This window comes from Lolium perenne, chromosome 2 (genome assembly GCF_019359855.2).
Source record: "Lolium perenne isolate Kyuss_39 chromosome 2, Kyuss_2.0, whole genome shotgun sequence".
NCBI lineage: Eukaryota > Viridiplantae > Streptophyta > Magnoliopsida > Poales > Poaceae > Lolium > Lolium perenne.
The window spans coordinates 55,532,875-55,552,640 of NC_067245.2; the positions used below are offsets into that span (position 1 = coordinate 55,532,875).

The 19,766-nt window shown below is 45.3% G+C and overlaps 2 protein-coding genes across 2 annotated transcripts; both read right to left on the bottom strand.

The window, feature by feature from the left end:
- Nucleotides 1–3,690: 3,690 nt before the first annotated feature.
- LOC127332667 (uncharacterized) lies at nt 3,691–7,684 on the bottom strand. Its single transcript, XM_051358983.2, has 5 exons — nt 7,530–7,684; nt 6,066–6,921; nt 5,779–5,979; nt 5,026–5,221; nt 3,691–4,093 (listed from the first exon to the last, which is right to left on the bottom strand). The coding sequence occupies exons 2-5, from the start codon at nt 6,867–6,869 to the stop codon at nt 3,909–3,911; spliced, it is 1,386 nt and encodes a 461-aa protein (XP_051214943.1). The 5' UTR covers nt 6,870–6,921; nt 7,530–7,684; the 3' UTR covers nt 3,691–3,908.
- A 933-nt stretch (nt 7,685–8,617) lies between these two features.
- On the bottom strand, nt 8,618–14,925 carry LOC127332665 (sucrose synthase 2). The gene is made up of 16 exons (XM_051358981.2): nt 14,805–14,925; nt 13,358–13,494; nt 12,775–12,904; nt 12,547–12,698; nt 12,248–12,440; nt 11,562–11,680; nt 11,241–11,457; nt 11,037–11,132; nt 10,782–10,955; nt 10,584–10,700; nt 10,332–10,498; nt 10,016–10,240; nt 9,605–9,923; nt 9,266–9,510; nt 9,017–9,155; nt 8,618–8,922 (listed from the first exon to the last, which is right to left on the bottom strand). The coding sequence occupies exons 2-16, from the start codon at nt 13,465–13,467 to the stop codon at nt 8,875–8,877; spliced, it is 2,451 nt and encodes an 816-aa protein (XP_051214941.1). The 5' UTR covers nt 13,468–13,494; nt 14,805–14,925; the 3' UTR covers nt 8,618–8,874.
- Nucleotides 14,926–19,766: the final 4,841 nt, after the last annotated feature.

Sequence of the window (19,766 nt, forward strand, 5' to 3'; positions counted from 1 at the left end):
AGGAAAGATATCAGAAAAGGAGTTACAAAAAAGATAAGCAAGGCAATAACAAATTAATCGACAAGGATTACCTTGGGAAGTGGATTGGCGGCGCTGAATGGTTTTACACGGCAAGAAGAAGGGACAGGATCTTTTTTGCTGAGAGACGAGATTTTTCGGACAAGTTTTTCTAAATCCTTGACCTCTAAATCCACCGACAGCCGATCTGCGTCCTTGTCGCCAGCATATTTCCAGAGAGGGTATTTGCGCGCCTGAAGTGGCTGCACTCTAGTCCTAAGAAAATATGCCGTGATTTGAATACCCGACAACTCTTTGCCGCGAGTATTTTGCAACTCATGGATGCGAGTCATCAAGGCTTTTGTCGACGTTTTCTCTTCTTCGGTAGCTTCTGCGTCCCAGGAGCGGCGGCGAAGGATTTTTTCGGCGCCATCAAAAGGAGGGATGTTGTCTTCAGCACACCCGTGGTTCTCCTCTTGAATGTACAACCACTTCTTGCGCCACCCTTGGACTGAGTCAGGGAGTTTGACGTCGAAGTAGTCGATAGTGGGCCGAACAGAAATTACAACGCCGCCTATATTATGGGCGACATTGGGCGAGCCATTACGGCGACAGAAGAAAATGCGCTTCCATAGCGCCCAGTTAGGCTGGACGCCAAGGAAGGCCTCGCAAAGGGTGATGAAAATGGAGATATGGAGGATTGAATTTGGCGTGAGGTGGTGGAGTTGCAGACCATAAATAAAGAGCAGTCCGCGGAGAAAAGGATGAATGGGGGCGGAAAGACCGTGGATGAGGTGGTCGACAAAACTTACCCGGTACCCCATTGGAGGGGTTGGGTAGCTCTCCTCACTGGGGAAGCACAGCGCTTTGGGCTTCTTGCTGATCCCCAGCTTCTTCAGCATGTTGATGTCCTGGGTGGAAATCTTCGATCTTTCCCACTCCGCCGTCCCCAGATCCACGGCGGCCATGGAGGATTCCGGCGTGCTGTGCCTTGTCAACCGCCGCGGTGGCATCAATAATGGCGCAGGGTTTGTAGCTTGGAGGCGAGGAGCTTAGGAGGCTGTGGGTCGCAGGAGGAGAATTCGCAGATGAGAGCAGGAGAACGGCGCGAGCGGAAGTGCTCGAGGAGGAAGAAGGAGTGTTTATATAGAGGTGCGGTGAAGCGGCGGACCGTTGGATGAGAAAAGTGTGCGGCAGATGATAGCCACGTGGAAACAAGGGTAAAAAAGTATTTTCACATTGGAGAAGTTACGGTGCGTGCGCCAGAAAAAGCGGAGGACGTGTGTCCCCCACTCGCACGACGTGTCAAGATAGTGGATCAATTGGGCCCGCAAGGCAGCGGGAGAAGACTTCTCGCAAATTTTTGACTAGCAATCGTGGCTATCGTCAGCAATAACGTCACCTTGGCAGAAGAAAAAATTCGACTCAACAGCTTCATAAAAGGCGACTTGGAAAAATAATGCTGAGCCTTTGATCAAATACAAGTTTTTGATCAAATGCTCGGGGGCTACTTTGGAAAAAAGAAAAAAGATCCAGAAAGACAAAATAGAAATGGCGTGAGCCTATGATCAAATACAAATATTTGCTCATAGCCTCGGGGGCTACTCCCATCGGGAGCGCTGTTCGCGCACCCGAGGAATTATAAAACTTCGGGAGATAAAAAGAAAATATAGCGGCATAAGGCGTGGAGCCTACAACCAAGTACAAGTCCTTGGCTGTAGCCTCGGGGGCTACTCCCATCGGGAACGCTGCTCGCGTGCCCGATGAAATTATAAAAAAAAAAAGACGAGAAAAGAATGAAAGAGAAAAAAGAAAGATAGCAGAGCAAAAGAGTATATTTCGAGTTATAAATAACTCTGCATATACTCCCATCGGGAGAGCAATATAAGTCATCTGTGACTCGATAAAATGTGCCATTCCAACAGCCGAAAAAGCACTCGACAATATATTCTCAGAACACCAAAGTTGCGATCAATTTCTGAATGCCGCAAATTTGCGAAGGTAAGACCCCAGATCCGTTCTGCTGGGTGTGGCATCGCCGAAGACTGCGCTCTGCTACTTTTATCCGTATCAACATATACGAAGAAAAATCCTAACGGACGCGTTAGGTACCCGATAAATTTTACTGGGACTCGACAGAATGGTAAGATCTTAAGCGGCACCTGTCGAAGTTTGCACCAGTATCCCGAGATCATGTCCAGGGACGTGATCTTGAAGTAGGTTTTTGCGGATTGCCACTAGAGCAGTTAACTAGTACCTGATCCGTCAGATGAACTAGCCCCAACTACCATTATCCCTGTACAATATAGAAATTTATGAGAAGAAATATAGAAAAGTTGAAGTTGTCGAATAAAAATAAACAGTGGAGATTTTCCTTAACTCTACGATTCAAGCAAAATCTCGGGAGCTACTGACATAGGCATCCCAAATGGGCCTGCCGAAGATAGTACCCGGGGTTTACTGAAGGCCCATTACCCGAAGAATAAGAAGATTCGGGAGCCCAAGATATTATTAAGGAAGACTAGAGTTGTAATAGGAAGTGTTATTTGTAATCTTACGGGATGAGTTAGAAACCTTCCCGGACTTTGTAACTTGTACGGCACGAATCCCTCGGCTCCGCCTCCTATATAAGGGGGAGTCGAGGGACGCAGAAATCATCGAATCATTGTTTACAAACCCTAGTTTCATAATCGTCGAGTACTTTTCGGCTGAAACCTTCGAGATCTACTTGCCCTCTACTTCCAACTAAACCCTAGTCTACAATCCGTAGGCATTGACAAGTTAATACCTTGTCAGAGAGTGAGATGATAAGCTTTCTATGCAGCCATTCCTAGGTGTGGTGACGAAAATATCGGTTAGTTTTCATTGAAGAAGAAAAACCAAGAGAAAATGGTAAGAGGAGAAGTTAAAGGAGAAAACTAAGACTAGTCTTTTTTTTTTTTTTTTGACAACTAGTCATAGTGAAGAGTAACATAAACTAGTACATAGTAAGAGCGATTCCAGTAGTATAGTCAACTGCTGGCTATAACAAGATGCCATGTCATTTGTAGTCTCACCATATAGCTAACACGTCACATGTTAACTATATGATGACTACAAATGACATAGCATCTTGTTATAATTTTGGATGAGATACATAATGTATCACTAATTTTAATGATGCAAGAGATTATAACCAGATCTTATATGTAATTTTGGATTCTAGAAATCAATAAATATAACAAGCCTATATGATACTAGTGCAGCATCATGTATATGATACTGCCCAGCACTGCGAGAACCAACTGGGATTAGGTGGTTAAGTAAGGTGGTTGTGCCTCCAGTCCACCAACGTTCAAATCCTAGGTTTGATATATGTGTATCTCATAAAATTAAAATAGACGACGCTTTCATCGACAACGAGACGCAAGTCTATAAAGATAGGGTGTAAGTTCATAGGGATGAGTCTATACGCGTGTATGCAGAGCATCTGCTTTTGTACTGTGCTTCTTGAAAAAAACATTATTGCACTGCAAGAATAAATTAAATCCAGGACGGCTGCAACAAGTATTGGAATATGACATTATTGCACTGCAATAATAAAGCCACGTACTACTTAGAGTGAACCCATCCAATAAGAAACCCGTGAAGAGAAGAAGCAAACACGAACCTGGTAACCTGATTGTCAGAGCCGGAAGCCCATAATACACTACGTTTAACAAAGCTCAATTGTATGAATGGGAGCACAACCATAGAAACCATAGATTAGATAGCGTACAGTATCCTGGCAATATTTACATGAGGGCTACATACTTGCTATGAACCCATCCAATAAAATATGTACATTTTCTTGATATTTTTTTCAGGGATTTTCCTAGCATCTTTTACAGATATATGTACATGGCTGAATGCTAAGGCTAACATGACTAGAACTAGCAAACCATTTTGGAGAATAAATCATCTAGAGCTTTGTACAAGGGTTGGGCAGCTCTGGGCTTCTCCACCCTCCCAAACAGAATATCGGTTGTGGTCAAGTATGCGTCCCCGTAGAAGCGCAGATTGGTGTCCGATCTGGTGGTCACCACATTTCCTTCCAGTGAGATCCCAACAAAGGCACCTGTTTCAAATTTCGAAATAGAGAGGCTATAATCAGAAGGCTACTGAGATAGCTGTAATGAAAGATGTAAACTTCTTAAGAGGAACAAACAAACATAGGAGGTGGATTATACTTGTAAAGACTTCGCATGGCTAATGAGATGACTGGATCTGTAAAAAAAATTCTTTCCCCTCCAAAAAAAATGACTATAAGGTAACTTCCAAATTATTTTACATGCAGCAATAAACACCAAACATGACAGACAATTTTAGAGAGCAAGCTCAGTCCCATGTTCAAAGTCTTCCATTTGGTATTTTGTACTCCATCTACCGCAAATTACTTGTCGCAGATTTGACTTTTAGAAGTCGTTTGGAAGCCAGGCTTTCCTTTCATTTGTAGCATTTTGAAATAAATACATGTATTTATTTCATTTACATTGTAATTCCAGAAATAGACACTTGTTTAGTTGCCACAAGAATTGCAAATGACAGCAGAATTCAATATTTAATTTGTAAATGGCTTCCATAGATAAACGCAAATGACAGGTCTCAGCTTGGAATCATGTTTACCCATGGTGTCATTTTGCTGGATTTCCTAAATGAAATGACGATCCAATTCTGTGGCAACCAAACAGCCCACCTATGGAATTCCCAAATGAATTCCAGGATTCCAATGCCCAAATAATGGATACCAAACGACTTCTTAGTGTATAAATAAATGTGAATCTAGACAAATCTGGGACATCTAATTCAGGACGGAGGGAGTACTTGATAACAGTGTTAAAATTGTGCTGATCTCCACCTATTTCAACCATCTCTAATATTAGGTATGTATTCCCTATGTTCCAAAATAAGCGACTCAGTTTTGTCTAGATATTGGTGTATCTAGACACATTCAATGGAGTTAGTATATCTAAAATGACAATGAGGGGAAGCAACTTTTCTTATTAGTACCTTTGCTGCAGCTGTAAGTGTAGCATATACCAGAACCTTTTTCACTTGCTCGAACATCTGCTTCAAGGGCTCTGCCGATTGGTCCTGCTGCCGCACTCAATCCTGCCCCAAGAGAAAGATGCATGCGGCTACTGAATGCCTTGACAGCTTTAAGATCATGAAGCACGATTATAAAATCTGTCAATTCTCCTCCAATCTGAAAAACACAAAGAAATGTCTTTACCATAGCGAAATAACAAACCAAAGAAAGCACAAACTGTAGTTCAGCATCCAGATAATAGTGCTCGAACATAAGGGCTCCTTTGATTCATAGGATTTGTATATGAATTGTGTAGGATTTCGATCCTATGGGAAAGTTTCCTATACAAGTTGTTTGATTTATAGGAACATATCCTATAGGAATCTTGTAGTGTAAATCCTATAGGAAAAAAACAATAGGTCATACCTCATCGAAAAATTCCTTTGCGACAATAAAAACACTTCATCTTGCTATATGATTCCTATTCCTATGCTTTTTCCTATCCTATAAATCGAAGGAGCCCTAAACTTGTTTTGGCATCATGCAATCTCATACGCAAAAAATGCCACGATGCTTAAATGACTTTCACGGAAACTGATTCAGTGAAAACACAAGAATTAAATGAATAACAGGAAGTTCCTTTTTTGCGGTGAAGATAACAAGAATTTAATTCAGCAGCAGATAGATTTTGCATGTGCATTCAATTCAAAGAAAGATTTATATCAGACAAATACCTGCACTCCCCATCCCAATCCAACAGATAAAATCGCAGACGGGGCAGACCATGATCCATCTGATCTGCGAGCAACTACAAGGCCAGTGCCCATTTTGTATGTAAGAACTGCACCTGCCTTGGCAACTGTGAGCACAGCAAGCCCCTTTGCTCCCTTGAGAATAGATGATGGGATGGACTTCTCAGGATTTAGTCTAGACACCTACATATATTCCAAACAGAAACACCTATCAGATATGACAAGCATACATCTGCTTGAGCCTTTGAGGGGCAAAACATAAAACATACCTGGCAATATTTCCTCAGAGTATTTGTTGCTTTGTACAGCTCATACTCCATCGATAATCCAACAGGCAAGTTCAACCAGCTCCTCGTGCTTGTCCAATCCATGACATCATGTTTCGCAGGCTGCATGGCGTTACTGTTGTAGTTAATCAACAAGCCCTGGAGTGGATCAAGCCTATCGTAGCAAGCATCACACACCCTCTGCGGATCACGCTGCCTGAACTTCATGGGCATCAAACACCTTCCCTTGGAGCACTCTCTGCAGAATATACCTCCACAGAAGCGGCAGTGGTGCCTCCCCCGAGTCAGGGCCGTGAAAGGGTTGCTGCACTGCAGGCACACACTGGTAGAGCTATCCGGCAACCACTCCGGGGGATCCGCCAGCAGCACCTCTTTGTACGCGCTGAACTGCATAGCGTTTTCCTCAAGCAGCGGCGGCGCGCTCGGAACGCAGACAGACGGGTGCAGACCACCGTCCTTGCCCGACGCTAGAAACGAGACACCCGTGCCGAAATTCTGCTGCTGCGACGCACCGTCCTCGCCCTTACTCGCGCCTGCAACGATCGCCGCGATACCGCCCAGAACAGTCTTCAGATTGATGGTTGGGCTAGCCCGTGCTGTGGCGAAGGGGTCTTCCCTGGAACCGTATTCTGACGGGAAGTCTGGTTCGAGAGATGGCTCGTAGAGGTAGTCGTGCGCCAGGTAGTTGTTCTCTGGAGCTTGGTCGGACATCGGAGCTCCCTGGCTGTAGTTGGGTTGGAATTGGGGCAGGGATGAGTACGATCTCGCTTCGTTTGGAGTCTCCATGGAATCATTCAGATTCTGCACTCATGTAGTAATAGGTAATGACGCGAACAACCTAACAAACAGAGATGGAAAGAAAAATTAGTATGGTATAGCATTCATAACGTTTCTCTGGTTCATTATATCATGGTCATTCTTTCACCCAGTTCATTAATTGAACTATGAAACTCTAGGTGTACTAGTAGTTGACAACTACTGTACAACTAAGAAAAGCACGACTTCCATTAAGCATTCTACTTGTGCGATTTCTTTAGTGCTCCGTACTAATAATAAATATACTGCAACAGCACAACGAACCATGGGCAGGTAACTGAAACTAGAGGTGGAATCGCAGCTGCACCGCGGCAAACACACCCCCGAAGTAATTCCCAGAACAACGATTGCCTGCAGCACGTCTACCTAGCTTCTACGGGTGAGCAATTGGGGAGAAATTACCAAACCCTAAACTAACAGATGGATCGATCAACCGACAAATCAGCCCTGCCTAACCAGTGGAACAGCAATCACGTCCAAGCACCACAATCAATCCAACAAAAACTGTGTGATCGGATCAAACGGCTCGGCAAGGGGGGGAGGTAGCTAATCGTCCCCAACCATCAACCCTAACGGATCACCAGGCCGTAGAACCACGAAATAAAATCCAGGAGGGCAGGCGGTACCGACCTCTGGGCGCGCCGGATCGGAGCGGGGCTTGGAGGCGATGGTCGCGGGAGGAAGCGTCGGGCGTGGGGATTGGGCGGGTTTCTTCCGCTCGCCGGCAAGATGGGGTAAAGTGGGAAGGAGAAGAAGGAAGACGGGCACGCACGCGGCTTCCTCATCTGTACGCTACCGGGCTTGGGCTTGGGCCCGGGCTCGGGGTCCGGCGACGTGTTGGTTTCCCACCACAAGAAAGAAAGGGTCCGAGCTGGCGACGCCGTAACGTATCCGGTTTGTTTTTCGGACGCGCGGGGCCCACTGTAGGCCCAGTCAGGCCGCGTTGGATAATGGGCCGGGCCGTTCCGGCTTTGCGACGGCAGCCCGTGCTGCCTGAGACACCGGCAAGCTCCGGCGGCCGCCGCGGCAGGAAGCTCTCCGCCGGCGTACACTTGGCCTTGAGCCCTCCGTTGCGAGTGAGTCCTCTGTTCAGTTTGTTGTTTCGATTCAGTGGAAAATTTACTGAAATCCTGGGGAGTTTGACGACTAACGATGGCCAAATTATTTTGTCAGGCGTAAATTTCAATCGAGTGAATTCCACTTTTTTACCTCCAATTACCCCGCCGATGAGTGAAAATTCGTGTCGATTACCAATTTTGAATGATTTGGACCCTTGTTTTCTGATGTGTATCCATTGGAAAAGGTGTTAGGTGATGATCGGGGTCCAAAAACGATAGTGAGGAATGGACAATATGGACTAAAGAAGTATGGGCATAATCGTCCATGAGGCCCTCCGATATTTACATATTTTATCGCTCCACATCGACATATGATGCCTATCCTATCGAACAATTACAAGAAAGGTGTTAAGTTAGGGTGAAACCATGTTTAAAGTCTCCAAAATGGGATATTTTGGTAGAAGCTCCACTAAATGAGGTAATATGTGTCACAATTGCAAAACTATAGGGTAAAAAGTGGAATTCACTCATTTCACTCCTCCAAAGCATTTGCCTAGAATTCTAGATGCACCCAACGACCACAACACTATGATGAATTAGTTCTACTACTGAATGTTAGCTGCGCAATTGCACGCAATTTTGGGTGATAATATGGGGGGGTAAACAAAGACTTGTCTTATTCATTCAAATCATAGCATCCATGAAAAAGTACCAACCAGTGAGCACTGAGTACATCCCTCACATCCAGTTCCTCTACCACAGACAACACAGAGACTCTCACGGGAACTAGGTTCCCTCAAACTACAACCTAGGAAAAGCAAAGCCATATAAAACTCTCCAATCTGTGCTTCAATGCTGAATCAGGAATGGGAAAGTGGGGCGCTGGTCCGCCCTTTTATTTCTTCGATAAGGCCAGATCATTTGCCCGATACCTCGCCTTCAATAGCCAGTGGAACAGTGGTAGCCTGCACATAACAAAGGCACAGAGAATTAAGTGTCGAGTCATGAACTGGGGTAAAATTATCAAGGTGGTCGAATGCAATGCCATGGCACACGTACCATTTTGCGGTACTTGAGAGCATAGAGCATCTCAAGGTAGCGACGAGTCTCGCGCCTGTCGAGGTTGGAGACGTACTTCCAGAAACCATAGACACCAGAGAGTGTCATCAGCCTCTCAGAGTACAGCTTCCAGGTGTACCTGCGTCAAGATCATGCCACGGCATCAATCTCAGTTTGGTGCCGGCAAAAGTGGCAGCTCATGTGCATCGAATAGTAAAATAGACAGATGAGGGAGCATTGCATATATACTTCTCCTCGATGCGCTGGAGTCCGCCCTGCGAGATCTTGTTCCAGTGGGTTGGGTCTTCCTGGCACTTCTCGAAGAACTCCACGAGCAGCGCGGAGGCCTTGTCATTCTGGTATGGATCGATGTGGTAGCCGGATACGCCATTCACAATGATCTCAGCTGGACCACCGTATGCAGTGGCAAATGTGGGAAGGCCACATGTCATGGCCTCTATCACGGTAAGCCCGAAGGCCTCATAGAAAGCAGGCTGTGCACAGGAAGACAACATGAAAAAGACTGTCAGAACTAGCAGATGCTATGATTCAGTCATAGTGAGTTCCTAGGTTGACAGTGTTCTTCACCTGCACAAAGGCTCCCTTCATGTCGCAGATGTAGCGGTAGAGCTCACCGTTGCGGACGCGGTTCATCTGAGCAGAAATCCAGCGGATGTGGCCACTCAAGTTGTATTCTTCGATAAGATCAAACATCTTCTTGAATTCGGCCTGCTCCTCCTTGTCCTTGGACTCCTTTCCATGGTCTCCACAGACAACCACAAGGTTTACCAGCTCCTGTAGGCGTGGGTTCTTGCCATACAGTTCAACCAGGCCAGTCATATTCTTCACACGGTCCAGCCTAGCCATCGAGAAGATGATCGGCTTCTTCTTGTCCTTCAGCACAAATCTGGAGAGGTGCTTTTGTTAGATAACCAAAAAGGCATGCATTCATTTTACAAGAACTAAAAATTCAAAACTTGATACAAGTATGACCCTTACTTGTGCTCAGAATTCTCGACATCACTGAAGAGTAGCTCCTCAATCTCAGAATGGAGGGAGGTAAGCCTCTTCTGTTGTTCAGTGTATGGGAAGTAGATGGTCATGTCAGCACCAGGGGAGACGATGTTGAACTTGGGGTCGAAGACATCAATACCATGGACAACACGATAGAGGCCAGGCATTGTGAATGCCATGTGCGACTCATACTGCCCTACTGTATCCTTGCTGAAAAAGGAAAGTTGGACAGTAACATTAGAACATTTGATGATATTTGCAAATGACCATAGTGGTGTTTCTGTGAGAAAGAGAATCTTACTTTCCAGCAATCTCTTGGAAGGTACTGGTGATGATGAAGTCAGCATGGTTCATTGCAATCAGGTCAGCGGTGAACTGGCAGGAGAAGTGGTAGTGATCCTCAAATTTCTTCCAGTAAAGGTCAGAGTTGGGGTACTTGGTTTTCTCTAGGGCATGAGCAATGGTACACTGCATATAAGGGAATAAGAGTTATGATAAGATACTACGGAGATGAAAATAGATCTTCTGTTGATCAAGGGGGTAGAATGTTTACATGAGTAACCCCCAACTTGTGTGCCAGCAAACACGCGACAAGGTTTCCATCACTGTAGTTTCCAATGATCAAGTCAGGGTTGGCCTGCAGCTCTCCGGCAATCTCATGTGCCACATCCTAAAAGCAACAGAAAAATATATGAATTGTGTCAACCTAATGAAACACTACAAACAACCTGATGGAAAGTTAGATGCATACATCGGTGTAAGCTTCCAGGTAAGGCCAGACTTCAAAACGTGAGATCCATTTGCGAACAATCCCATCTTCTGTTTTGAATGGCACACGCAGAATGTGGGTGTGCTCAGTGCCAAGGACCTTCTCAAGGCGCTGGCCGCAGGTGGTGCCGTGTGCATCAGGGAGCAACCTGGTGACCTATGTAAGGCCAAATACACCTCATTAGGGATCAACTAAAATAGCGACTTCATATTTGATCATATTGGGTACTAAACTTACTATTAGAATCTTCGGTGTAATGTCAAGACCTTGCTGCTTGATTCTCAACAGCATCTCATTCTCCATAGCACGGACTTGGTCCAAAATGTAGACAACCTGTGGATTGCCATCACATAAGAAAGTTGGTGATAACAAATATGTGGTGTTGTTTAGAATATGAAGAGGGAATATGCTGAAGTGTCAAAATTGTGCAGGGGACTCTACCTGCCCACCAGTATCTGGGTACCCCAAGACATTGGCCTGAGCAAAGTAACCATGAGGAGAGAGGATGACAACATTGAACACCATTGGGATTGTTCCGAGAAACTTTTCCAAGGTGGATGGATCAGGGGCCTCGAGAAGGTCCAAGAGAAGGTGGATAGTCTCATGTGCACGCTGAGTACAGTCGCCCCAACCTTTCTCCAAACCAAGTTCCTGGAACCTGAATGTGCAACGAAAAAATATTGGTACAGCAATGCGATGTTTATTTTTTGTTGAGAGCAAATAAGGTTTTCAATGATCATGAGTATGATGATTATGCAGTACCGGTGGTGGAACTCTGAGTACGGGGTGTCAGCTGGAAGGCCTGACAGATGCTTCTCTGCCTTCCTGAGTGCATCTTGGAGGGCACTGAGACTGCGAATTCTGTCGTTCAACATCATGGTCTGAAGCAAGAAAGAAAATATTATTACATAATCCACATAATTCAGCAGGAGGTAATGGTTCCAGACTTCCAGTTCATAACTTTCTGGTTCACAGACAAATAGCGAGTATGCTTCTGTACTTAGTTGAAGAATTTGTTCTAAACATATTTTTATTACTTACAAAGCGCACAAATCATCAGGACAAATGCCCAACACTTCAACTATGACTGCATCTATATTTTCTTACAGGCTGATTATGCTCATATGCTGTTATATATCTGAGTGACAGTTCTATTCTACCAAATTTGCAATAGAGTCTCTGTCTGCCATTTTCTGTGCGCTTTCATCAACATGCAACCTCCCACATGTTTAGTAGCAGGTAGATCTAATTCCGTTACTTTTAAGTTTCACTGCACTATATGCTAGAACACTCAGGCTAGGAAATTTACACACAAAATTGTCATGCCATGGGAAAATGATACAAGCCTGTCATTTTTCAACGACAAAGATGTTTTACCAGAGAACCTTTAACAGATATATAGTCAAGTGATTAATTTATAAAGCAAGATACCAGAGATCGTAACCTACCATCCCCTTGTAGTTGTGTGCACGGAGGAAGTTGAGCAAGGGGTACATGCTCTCCTTGTCATGGAACAGCTTTGATGACAGGTGCCTGTTCAAGAACTGCACACCATTGCCAATAGACTTCGACAGTGATGGCCGAGGGAAGGAGGCATTGAATGGCCCAAAGTCCAATTCAAGCACGAAGTTGTTATTAGTGCTGGAATTTGAACATAAGGAGTGTCAAGTGACCGTATTAGCATCTGATAGAAATAAGGTATAAGGTGGACTCTTAAATCTTGATAATTTCACAAAATCACAGATACCTTTCATTCACCAATTGTTCCTTGAATTGCAAATACTCAGGGACACTCAACTCCTCAACACCAAGCTCGCTCACATTGACCCTCACATACTCCCAGACGCCAGGCCTTGGCCGGATGGCGAGAGCAACCCATGGAGGGATGACAATTGCCTCCTGTATGAGAAACCAACATGTAGATCAAGAGCTGAAAACTCTGGGCTCATCACTGGGATGACGTGGTGACGCAAACCTGTGCCCCCCTTAGGAGATCCTCAAAGGCGGTATCCTTCAGCTTCTCTCGCTCAGCCTCGGGAATAGCAGCATTGTACTCAGCAGTGATCTGGTGGGGCTGAAGCATTCCCTTTCCATGGTTAACAAGCCTGAACAATCGCATACAGCAGATATGTCTGACCTATCAACGGATGTTACTTAAACAAAAGTGTGCTAAGAAATATACAAGTACTTTGTTATAAATACAGGTAGCAATAAGAGTTCAAAAGGAAAATACAAGGAGCAGAAATACAGAAAAAAAAATTGTTCACTTTAAAATTATTTTTGCGCAAATGATGCTTGGGTTTAGCTCCACTAAAGCAATCTTAACAAGTGAAAACATGCAGAATTGCAAATTACGTCAGTTTGGTCAGGTCTAACCTTTTACAGCAAACAGAATATGGTGCAACTGGGCACTCAAAGTTATCATATTCCTACTGATACTATAGCATGATTTAGATATACACAAGGCAACCACATGTCATCACTTAAATATATCTTGTATGCAGAGATTCTATAACTGCCAACCGGCCAGTCTAGTCTGGGAAAGATTAAAGAGAGACCTTGAGAAGACGGCGACGAGCTCATTGGTGTGCGCTGAGAGGGAATCACCGATACGCTCCCTTACGCTGTGGAGACGGCTCAGGGCACGCTCTCCAGCACTCTCCCCCATGGTTATCCTCCAGTCGGGTCCTCAAACCTAAACAACAGGAACAGTTTATCTGATCAGCCCGTTCAATCAACATGTTCCAAAAGACAAGAGCTGATTTTGGCATCACATTTGACAATCAAATATGTAACCAGGAGAGGATAAAAAGTTACTCCCTCCGTTTCATAGTTGTTGATTTAGTACAACTTTGTACTAAATCACCAACAATTAATATGAAACGAAGGGAGTTAGCACTAACAAATCCAAGACATGTGACAAGTTTTGTGGAGAACAACGAACAAGAAGTCGTCAGTGTCTGACACACTAAAGGCCTGCACTTTTCCTCTTACTCCCAGGGTGCTTGTATGAGCATCTGCAATAATAATAAATAGAGCCGAGCGAAGAAAGGGTTACGTGCTACAAAGAGGCCCTACAAAGAGTGCCTAAAAAGTTCTGTACTTTGGGAACCGAATCATGGGATTAGCGTGGGATCTAGCCGTTTCTTGCGTGGCGTGTCAAGTTAATTAAAACTAACCAAAACATGAAAGAGCACAGGAACCCGGAATCATGGCCAGGCTCTCCAGTTTTTCAGTACTGAAGGAGATGCAGGTAAAATAGAACCGGGTCAGCTAATTCTTTAGCAGTACTCCACTAAGCAATAAGTTCATCTAGAATTTGTCATGATTAACTCATAATTACTGGCTTTGGCAAAACTTGCTTAGAAAATTTATAGCTTTCACAAGTTGGCATAAAAAGGAAGTAAAAAAACTGCTAGATTTATTTTGTATTCCAGGGCTTCGAATATACTCCCAGAAAACAGATGAAAAGTTCAGATTAAAGCTATAGGCCCCAGCATCCCCGAAGGATATGTGGCATCCATAATTCCATATGCACAGGCAAGCATGATTTTCTGGACTGGATCTTGATTTACAGTAGCCATACGCCTATACTGATCCAGTGTATAAACCAGCATAATAATCACATGGATCTCCCTAACAATCAGTACACTCATCCATCCCAATTCCAACTTCAGAAACAAATGATAAGATCTCCTCTATGCATGCCAGCTACAGCAACCAAAAAAGCAAGCCAGTAGATCAGAGCACCAAAAGTGCAGCAGAGGCCGACAAGAGCAAATTTAATCAACAATCTGACCCAGAATTTTGTTTCCACTACACTCCCAAACCCAACCTCAAGAAACTACAAAGAAGAAAAATCAAAGCACCTCTTCTGAACTAGCTACTCCAGAGATCTTTCCAAAGTACAAACCTCAACCATACCAACAGTCATCCATAGACCATAGTACCAGAAGCAAAAACATTCTTGAAGTAATATACTGCAAATGAACACGGTTTCTTTACCTTGCTCCGAGGAAGAAGGAGGCGAGAACGCCCGGAAGGGGAAACACGGAAACGTCACAGGTAGGGGACGCTGTGACTGTGAGAGTGAGATAGCTGGGCGATGCCTGCGCCCCTATTTATACACGGGCAGCGCAGGAGGAGCCAGGAGGCGTGGGCGAGATACTCAGGTGCTACGCGACGCCTCTCATCACTCGCCTGATCACCGCGGAAAAGGACGCACCTGCTTACTCAGCATCCGTTCATCTACTCTTGGCAGGAATTGCATCAATGGCTGTAAGGGCGTCGGAGAGGCTCCATTGTTTGGAAACTAGCGTTCAGTTCTCGAGGCGAGATAAGACAAGTGTTCTGCTTCAGATAATACACCGTGACAAGTGTTCAGCTTCAGAGAGTACAGTGTGACAAGTGCTTCGTGATCCTGATCTACGGCGCATGATGCAGTTAGAGTGTTAATGGTTAGCTGCAAGTAGCAACAGATTTTGTTGCGTATATCGCCTCGGATGCCCTGTCCTGCGGCTGCTAAGCCCCCAGGTAACACGCAGTTTGTTTCTGCACCTAAAACCGCATTTAGAAGTTTCTGCAGTCACCGATGGCGCCGTTGGTAGCAGATTAGGCTGCCATGCAATACACACATGTCCTGTAGCAACGGACGGCTCTCCTACATCGCTGCCATGTCATTTGCGATTGAGTAGCATCCTTTCTCACTGAAAACTCATCGATGCACCTGGGCACTAGTGATTTTGCAAAATTTGAGTGCCCAAAAAAAATCTGCTGAAAAATATATAGCTAGATATGTACATCGAGATTGTACGCCAGAAATTTCGCTTTAAAATACTTTAACTTGGGAAAATACAAAGGCAAATTTCAGACAAAAAGAATCATATATTATTCCAATACACAGTCAGAATTTTTTTCTATAGCCCAAAATAGAACGATTTTTCTACCGAAACTTCGCACGGATATACAGACCATGTATACCTATTCCTGATATTTTTGAAATTTTTGAAAACTTAAAAGTGCATTTTTAAATAATAAAAAAAGAGGGCACACTTGTGCCCTGGTGCTGCAAATCTGTCTCCCCTTTTCACGCACTTGTTTCAAACTCGCGGAAGTAGCACTTCCGGGTAGGGAGGAAGTGAGGATCCTACTTAAAATGAAGTCATTTTTCTACATTTTACTAGGAGATGATCTTATAACACTTAAAAGAAAGTCATTTTTCTACATTTTATTCACACAATTTATAATAATATTTTAGTCGTTATATAAGTTTAGAGAAATATAACTTAATTGCTATAGATAACATGTATCCGAAACTTCAACCGGAGATTGAGTTACATGTAGCCCTTTGTTTTCAAAAATACAAAAATCATATTTAAAATTTTCAAAATATTTAAAAAATATTGGATGTGGCCTCTTTTGTATACTACAAACATGTGAAATCTTAATGTGAACTACTTTGTATTTTAGACTACACGAAAGTGAAAGTGGGTGTGAGAATAGTTAATAGTACACAAAAGTGGAATTGCGAGTGAGAATGGTGAATAGTACACATTTCAAAACTATAAAATTTGTTGGATTTTACCATTTTTGTTGGGGGATGACCCCCGGTATGCCAAAGGCATGTCAAAACGGATGGTTTGAGCCATCAAGATACCGGTTTAATGTTTATTTCGGAGCCTCAAATTAAGCTTTGGGCTAAGTAAGTCTATACCGGTATCCCAAAGAGGGGTATACCGGTATAAGCTAAGAAGACAACGGAGAACCGGTAAGAAGTGTACTGTAGCACGTCGGCAGAACTGGTCAAAGATTCTCTCCAGAGCTAGAGGACAAGGATGAGCTAAGCAAAGTAACTTTAAATGAATCCCTGGCGCCAAAGAGGAAGGTGACGCCAAAAGCAACCGGAGGACGTCAGCCTATCTGATTAAAGAAGATACCGGCGTCACCTATGATTGAAGTTACTTTGTAAAGTAGTTTGTCTAGTCAAAGATGCCATTAGTGTTTGCTAGGGTTTCTTCCCCTGTAAGCCACCCTCTCCCCTATATAAGGAGAGGGGGCATTACCCTTCGCGGGTATGTTGTATGATGCGGTAGCCAGAAACCTGTAACCTCATGAGATCAATGAATACAAGGATCTAGAGCAGAGTTCTTCCTTGTGTCTTTCTTCTTCTACCTCTAGTTCTTGAGGAAAGCACCCGGAAGTTCATCCAATCTAATCCAAAACCCTCACCCGAATCCTCTAGCGTACATCCGGCCCCAACTTAAGCCATCCCATGGCATCTGCTCGTTCGCCATGACGACAGTTAGTGCCCACTGTGGGGCAAGAAGCGGCGCTTGATGGAGTTCACATTCGGGCGGGCATCCTCGACGTCGCCGGCCAGCGTACGGTGTCCGCGCTGGTGCAGCGCATCTACTCCATGGACTTCATCAACGACAACGCGGGCTGCTTCGCCAACGGCGGCATCTTCCCCAAGAACGGCCGCATCATCGAGTTCGGCAGCCACCGCATCTACTTCGGCACCGTCCCTGTGCGCCAGCGCCTTTCGCCGGTGCTGGTGGCGCCGGATCCGCCAAGGTGGCTATGTGCTGGCCGCGCCGCCGGTAGCGTGGAGGTGATGATGGCTGGCGTGGTCGGTGCTGGCAAGGAAGCTGTAGAAGAAGGAGCTGGGCGCACGACATCGACTCGTGCGGCCAAGCCACCGCTGGAGCGCGAGGCAGGCGCTGCGGGAACATCTTCCGCGCTACCGGAGACACCGCTTCAAGCGGCGATGAGCGTCCTCGCCACGCCCATCGCGCAGAACATCGACCCGGCAGCGGCGCAGGCGGAGCTGGAGGCACAGCGCCAGAAGCTGCTCGAGAACGGCCAGAACATCGTCCGGGCGCAGCGCGAGCTGAACTTAACCCTACGTGAGTATAACGCAGCCCATGGCTTTGCTTTTGTTAGCGCTCAGGCTGCTAGGATACCAGAAAACCGGCTTAAGGCTCGCAACCTAGATCAAGATTTGCGTAAAGAGACTCTTACCAGAAAGAGCACCTCTGCATTTGTGAGTATCGTAGAGAAACCTAAATACAGCAGTCCGGATAAAACCATAAAAGCTGCTAAGCCTGCAGTAGAGCTGTGTGAATCGCTTTCCGGAGACGCTCTGGTAAAACAGCAAGAGCGTGTCAGGGAGTTGCTTGATACCATCGAGCAGCAAAATGCTGAGGAGCTGGCTAAGCTGAACAAGGCTGCGGCTTCAAAATCCACGCGTTCAACAAAGAATGCCGGTAGCAGCTCACAGGGGCAGGCATCGTCCCCCCATCCGGACAGAAGAAAAGAAAAAGAAATGAATGCGCAGCAGATGACTGTGTATGATCCGGTTCTTGCCGGAAAGCAACAAGCCGGGCAACACGATGCCGGTAGAAAGAGCCAAGGGGCAGATCGAGGCTACGCCAAAAGAGGTTATGCCGGAAACAATCATGCCGGTAGACACGAAACCGGGCAAAATTATCGAGCTGCAAGGGCAGCGTATGAAGAGGAAGAAATGCTTCCCCCAAGGTACCGGCATGCAAGGGCCGCGGTACCGGAACCTTACGACGAAGCTGATTCGACAGCTGAAAGACTCACGGCATACCGAAACCCGTTGGGAGAACGCGTGGGAGAAAGACACCTGCCAGAACGGGATGCAAGGCACCGTCTGGATAGAGTGTATTTATCCGAAATAATCGAGGCAGAAGGTCCTCCGGGCCCAAAGTGTTTTGGTCCAAGGATCATGAAAGAGGAACCACCAGTTCGCAACTTCCAGTTGCCTCGTGACACAAAAACATACGATGGCACCACCAAGCCGGAAGATTGGCTTGCAGATTATGTAACCGCGGTATACGTCGCTGGTGGCGGAGGAACTGTGACTGGTGGAGGAAACCGGCGTTGGGCCGTGAGAATTGTACCATCATTCTTGGTGGGACCGGCACGAATCTGGCTGAACAACTTGCCGGCAGGAAGCATAAACGGTTGGCTGGACTTTGAGGAAGCTTTTGTGAGCAACTTCAGCAGCACATACCGGAGGCCCAACAGGCCGCAGTAGCTCGCCTTGTGCGTGCAGCGCCAAAATGAAACAGACCAGGATTACTGATGCGTGTAGTTGACACGTCCGTTGGGAACCCCAAGAGTAAGGTGTGATGCGCACAGCGGCAAGTTTCCCTCAGTAAGAAACCAAGGTTTAATCGAACCAGTAGGAGTAAAGAAGCACGTTGAAGGTTGATGGCGGCGGGATGTAGTGCGGCGCAACACCAGAGATTCCGGCGCCAACGTGGAACCTGCACAACACAACCAAAGTACTTTGCCCCAACGAAACAGTGAGGTTGTCAATCTCACCGGCTTGCTGTAACAAAGGATTAACCGTATTGTGTGGAAGATGATTGTTTGCAGAAAACAGTAAAACAGTATTGCAGTAGATTGTATTTCAGTATAGAGAATTGGACCGGGGTCCACAGTTCACTACAGGTGTCTCTCCCATAAGATAAACAGCATGTTGGGTGAACAAATTACAGTTGGGCAATTGACAAATAAAGAGGGCATTACCATGCACATACATATTATGATGAGTATAGTGAGATTTAATTGGGCATTACGACAAAGTACATAGACCGCTATCCAGCATGCATCTATGCCTAAAAAGTCCACCTTTAGGTTATCATCCGAACCCCCTCCAGTATTAAGTTGCTAACAACAGACAATTGCATTAAGTATTGCGCGTAATGTAATCAGTAACTACATCCTCGAACATAGCACCAATGTTTTATCCCTAGTGGCAACAAAGACATCCATAATCTTAGAGGTTTCTCGTCACTCCCGCATTCACGGAGACATGAACCCACTATCGAGCATAAATACTCCCTCTTGGAGTTACAAGCATCTACTTGGCCAGAGCATCTACTAGTAACGGAGAGCATGCAAGATCATAAACAACACATAGACATAACTTTGATA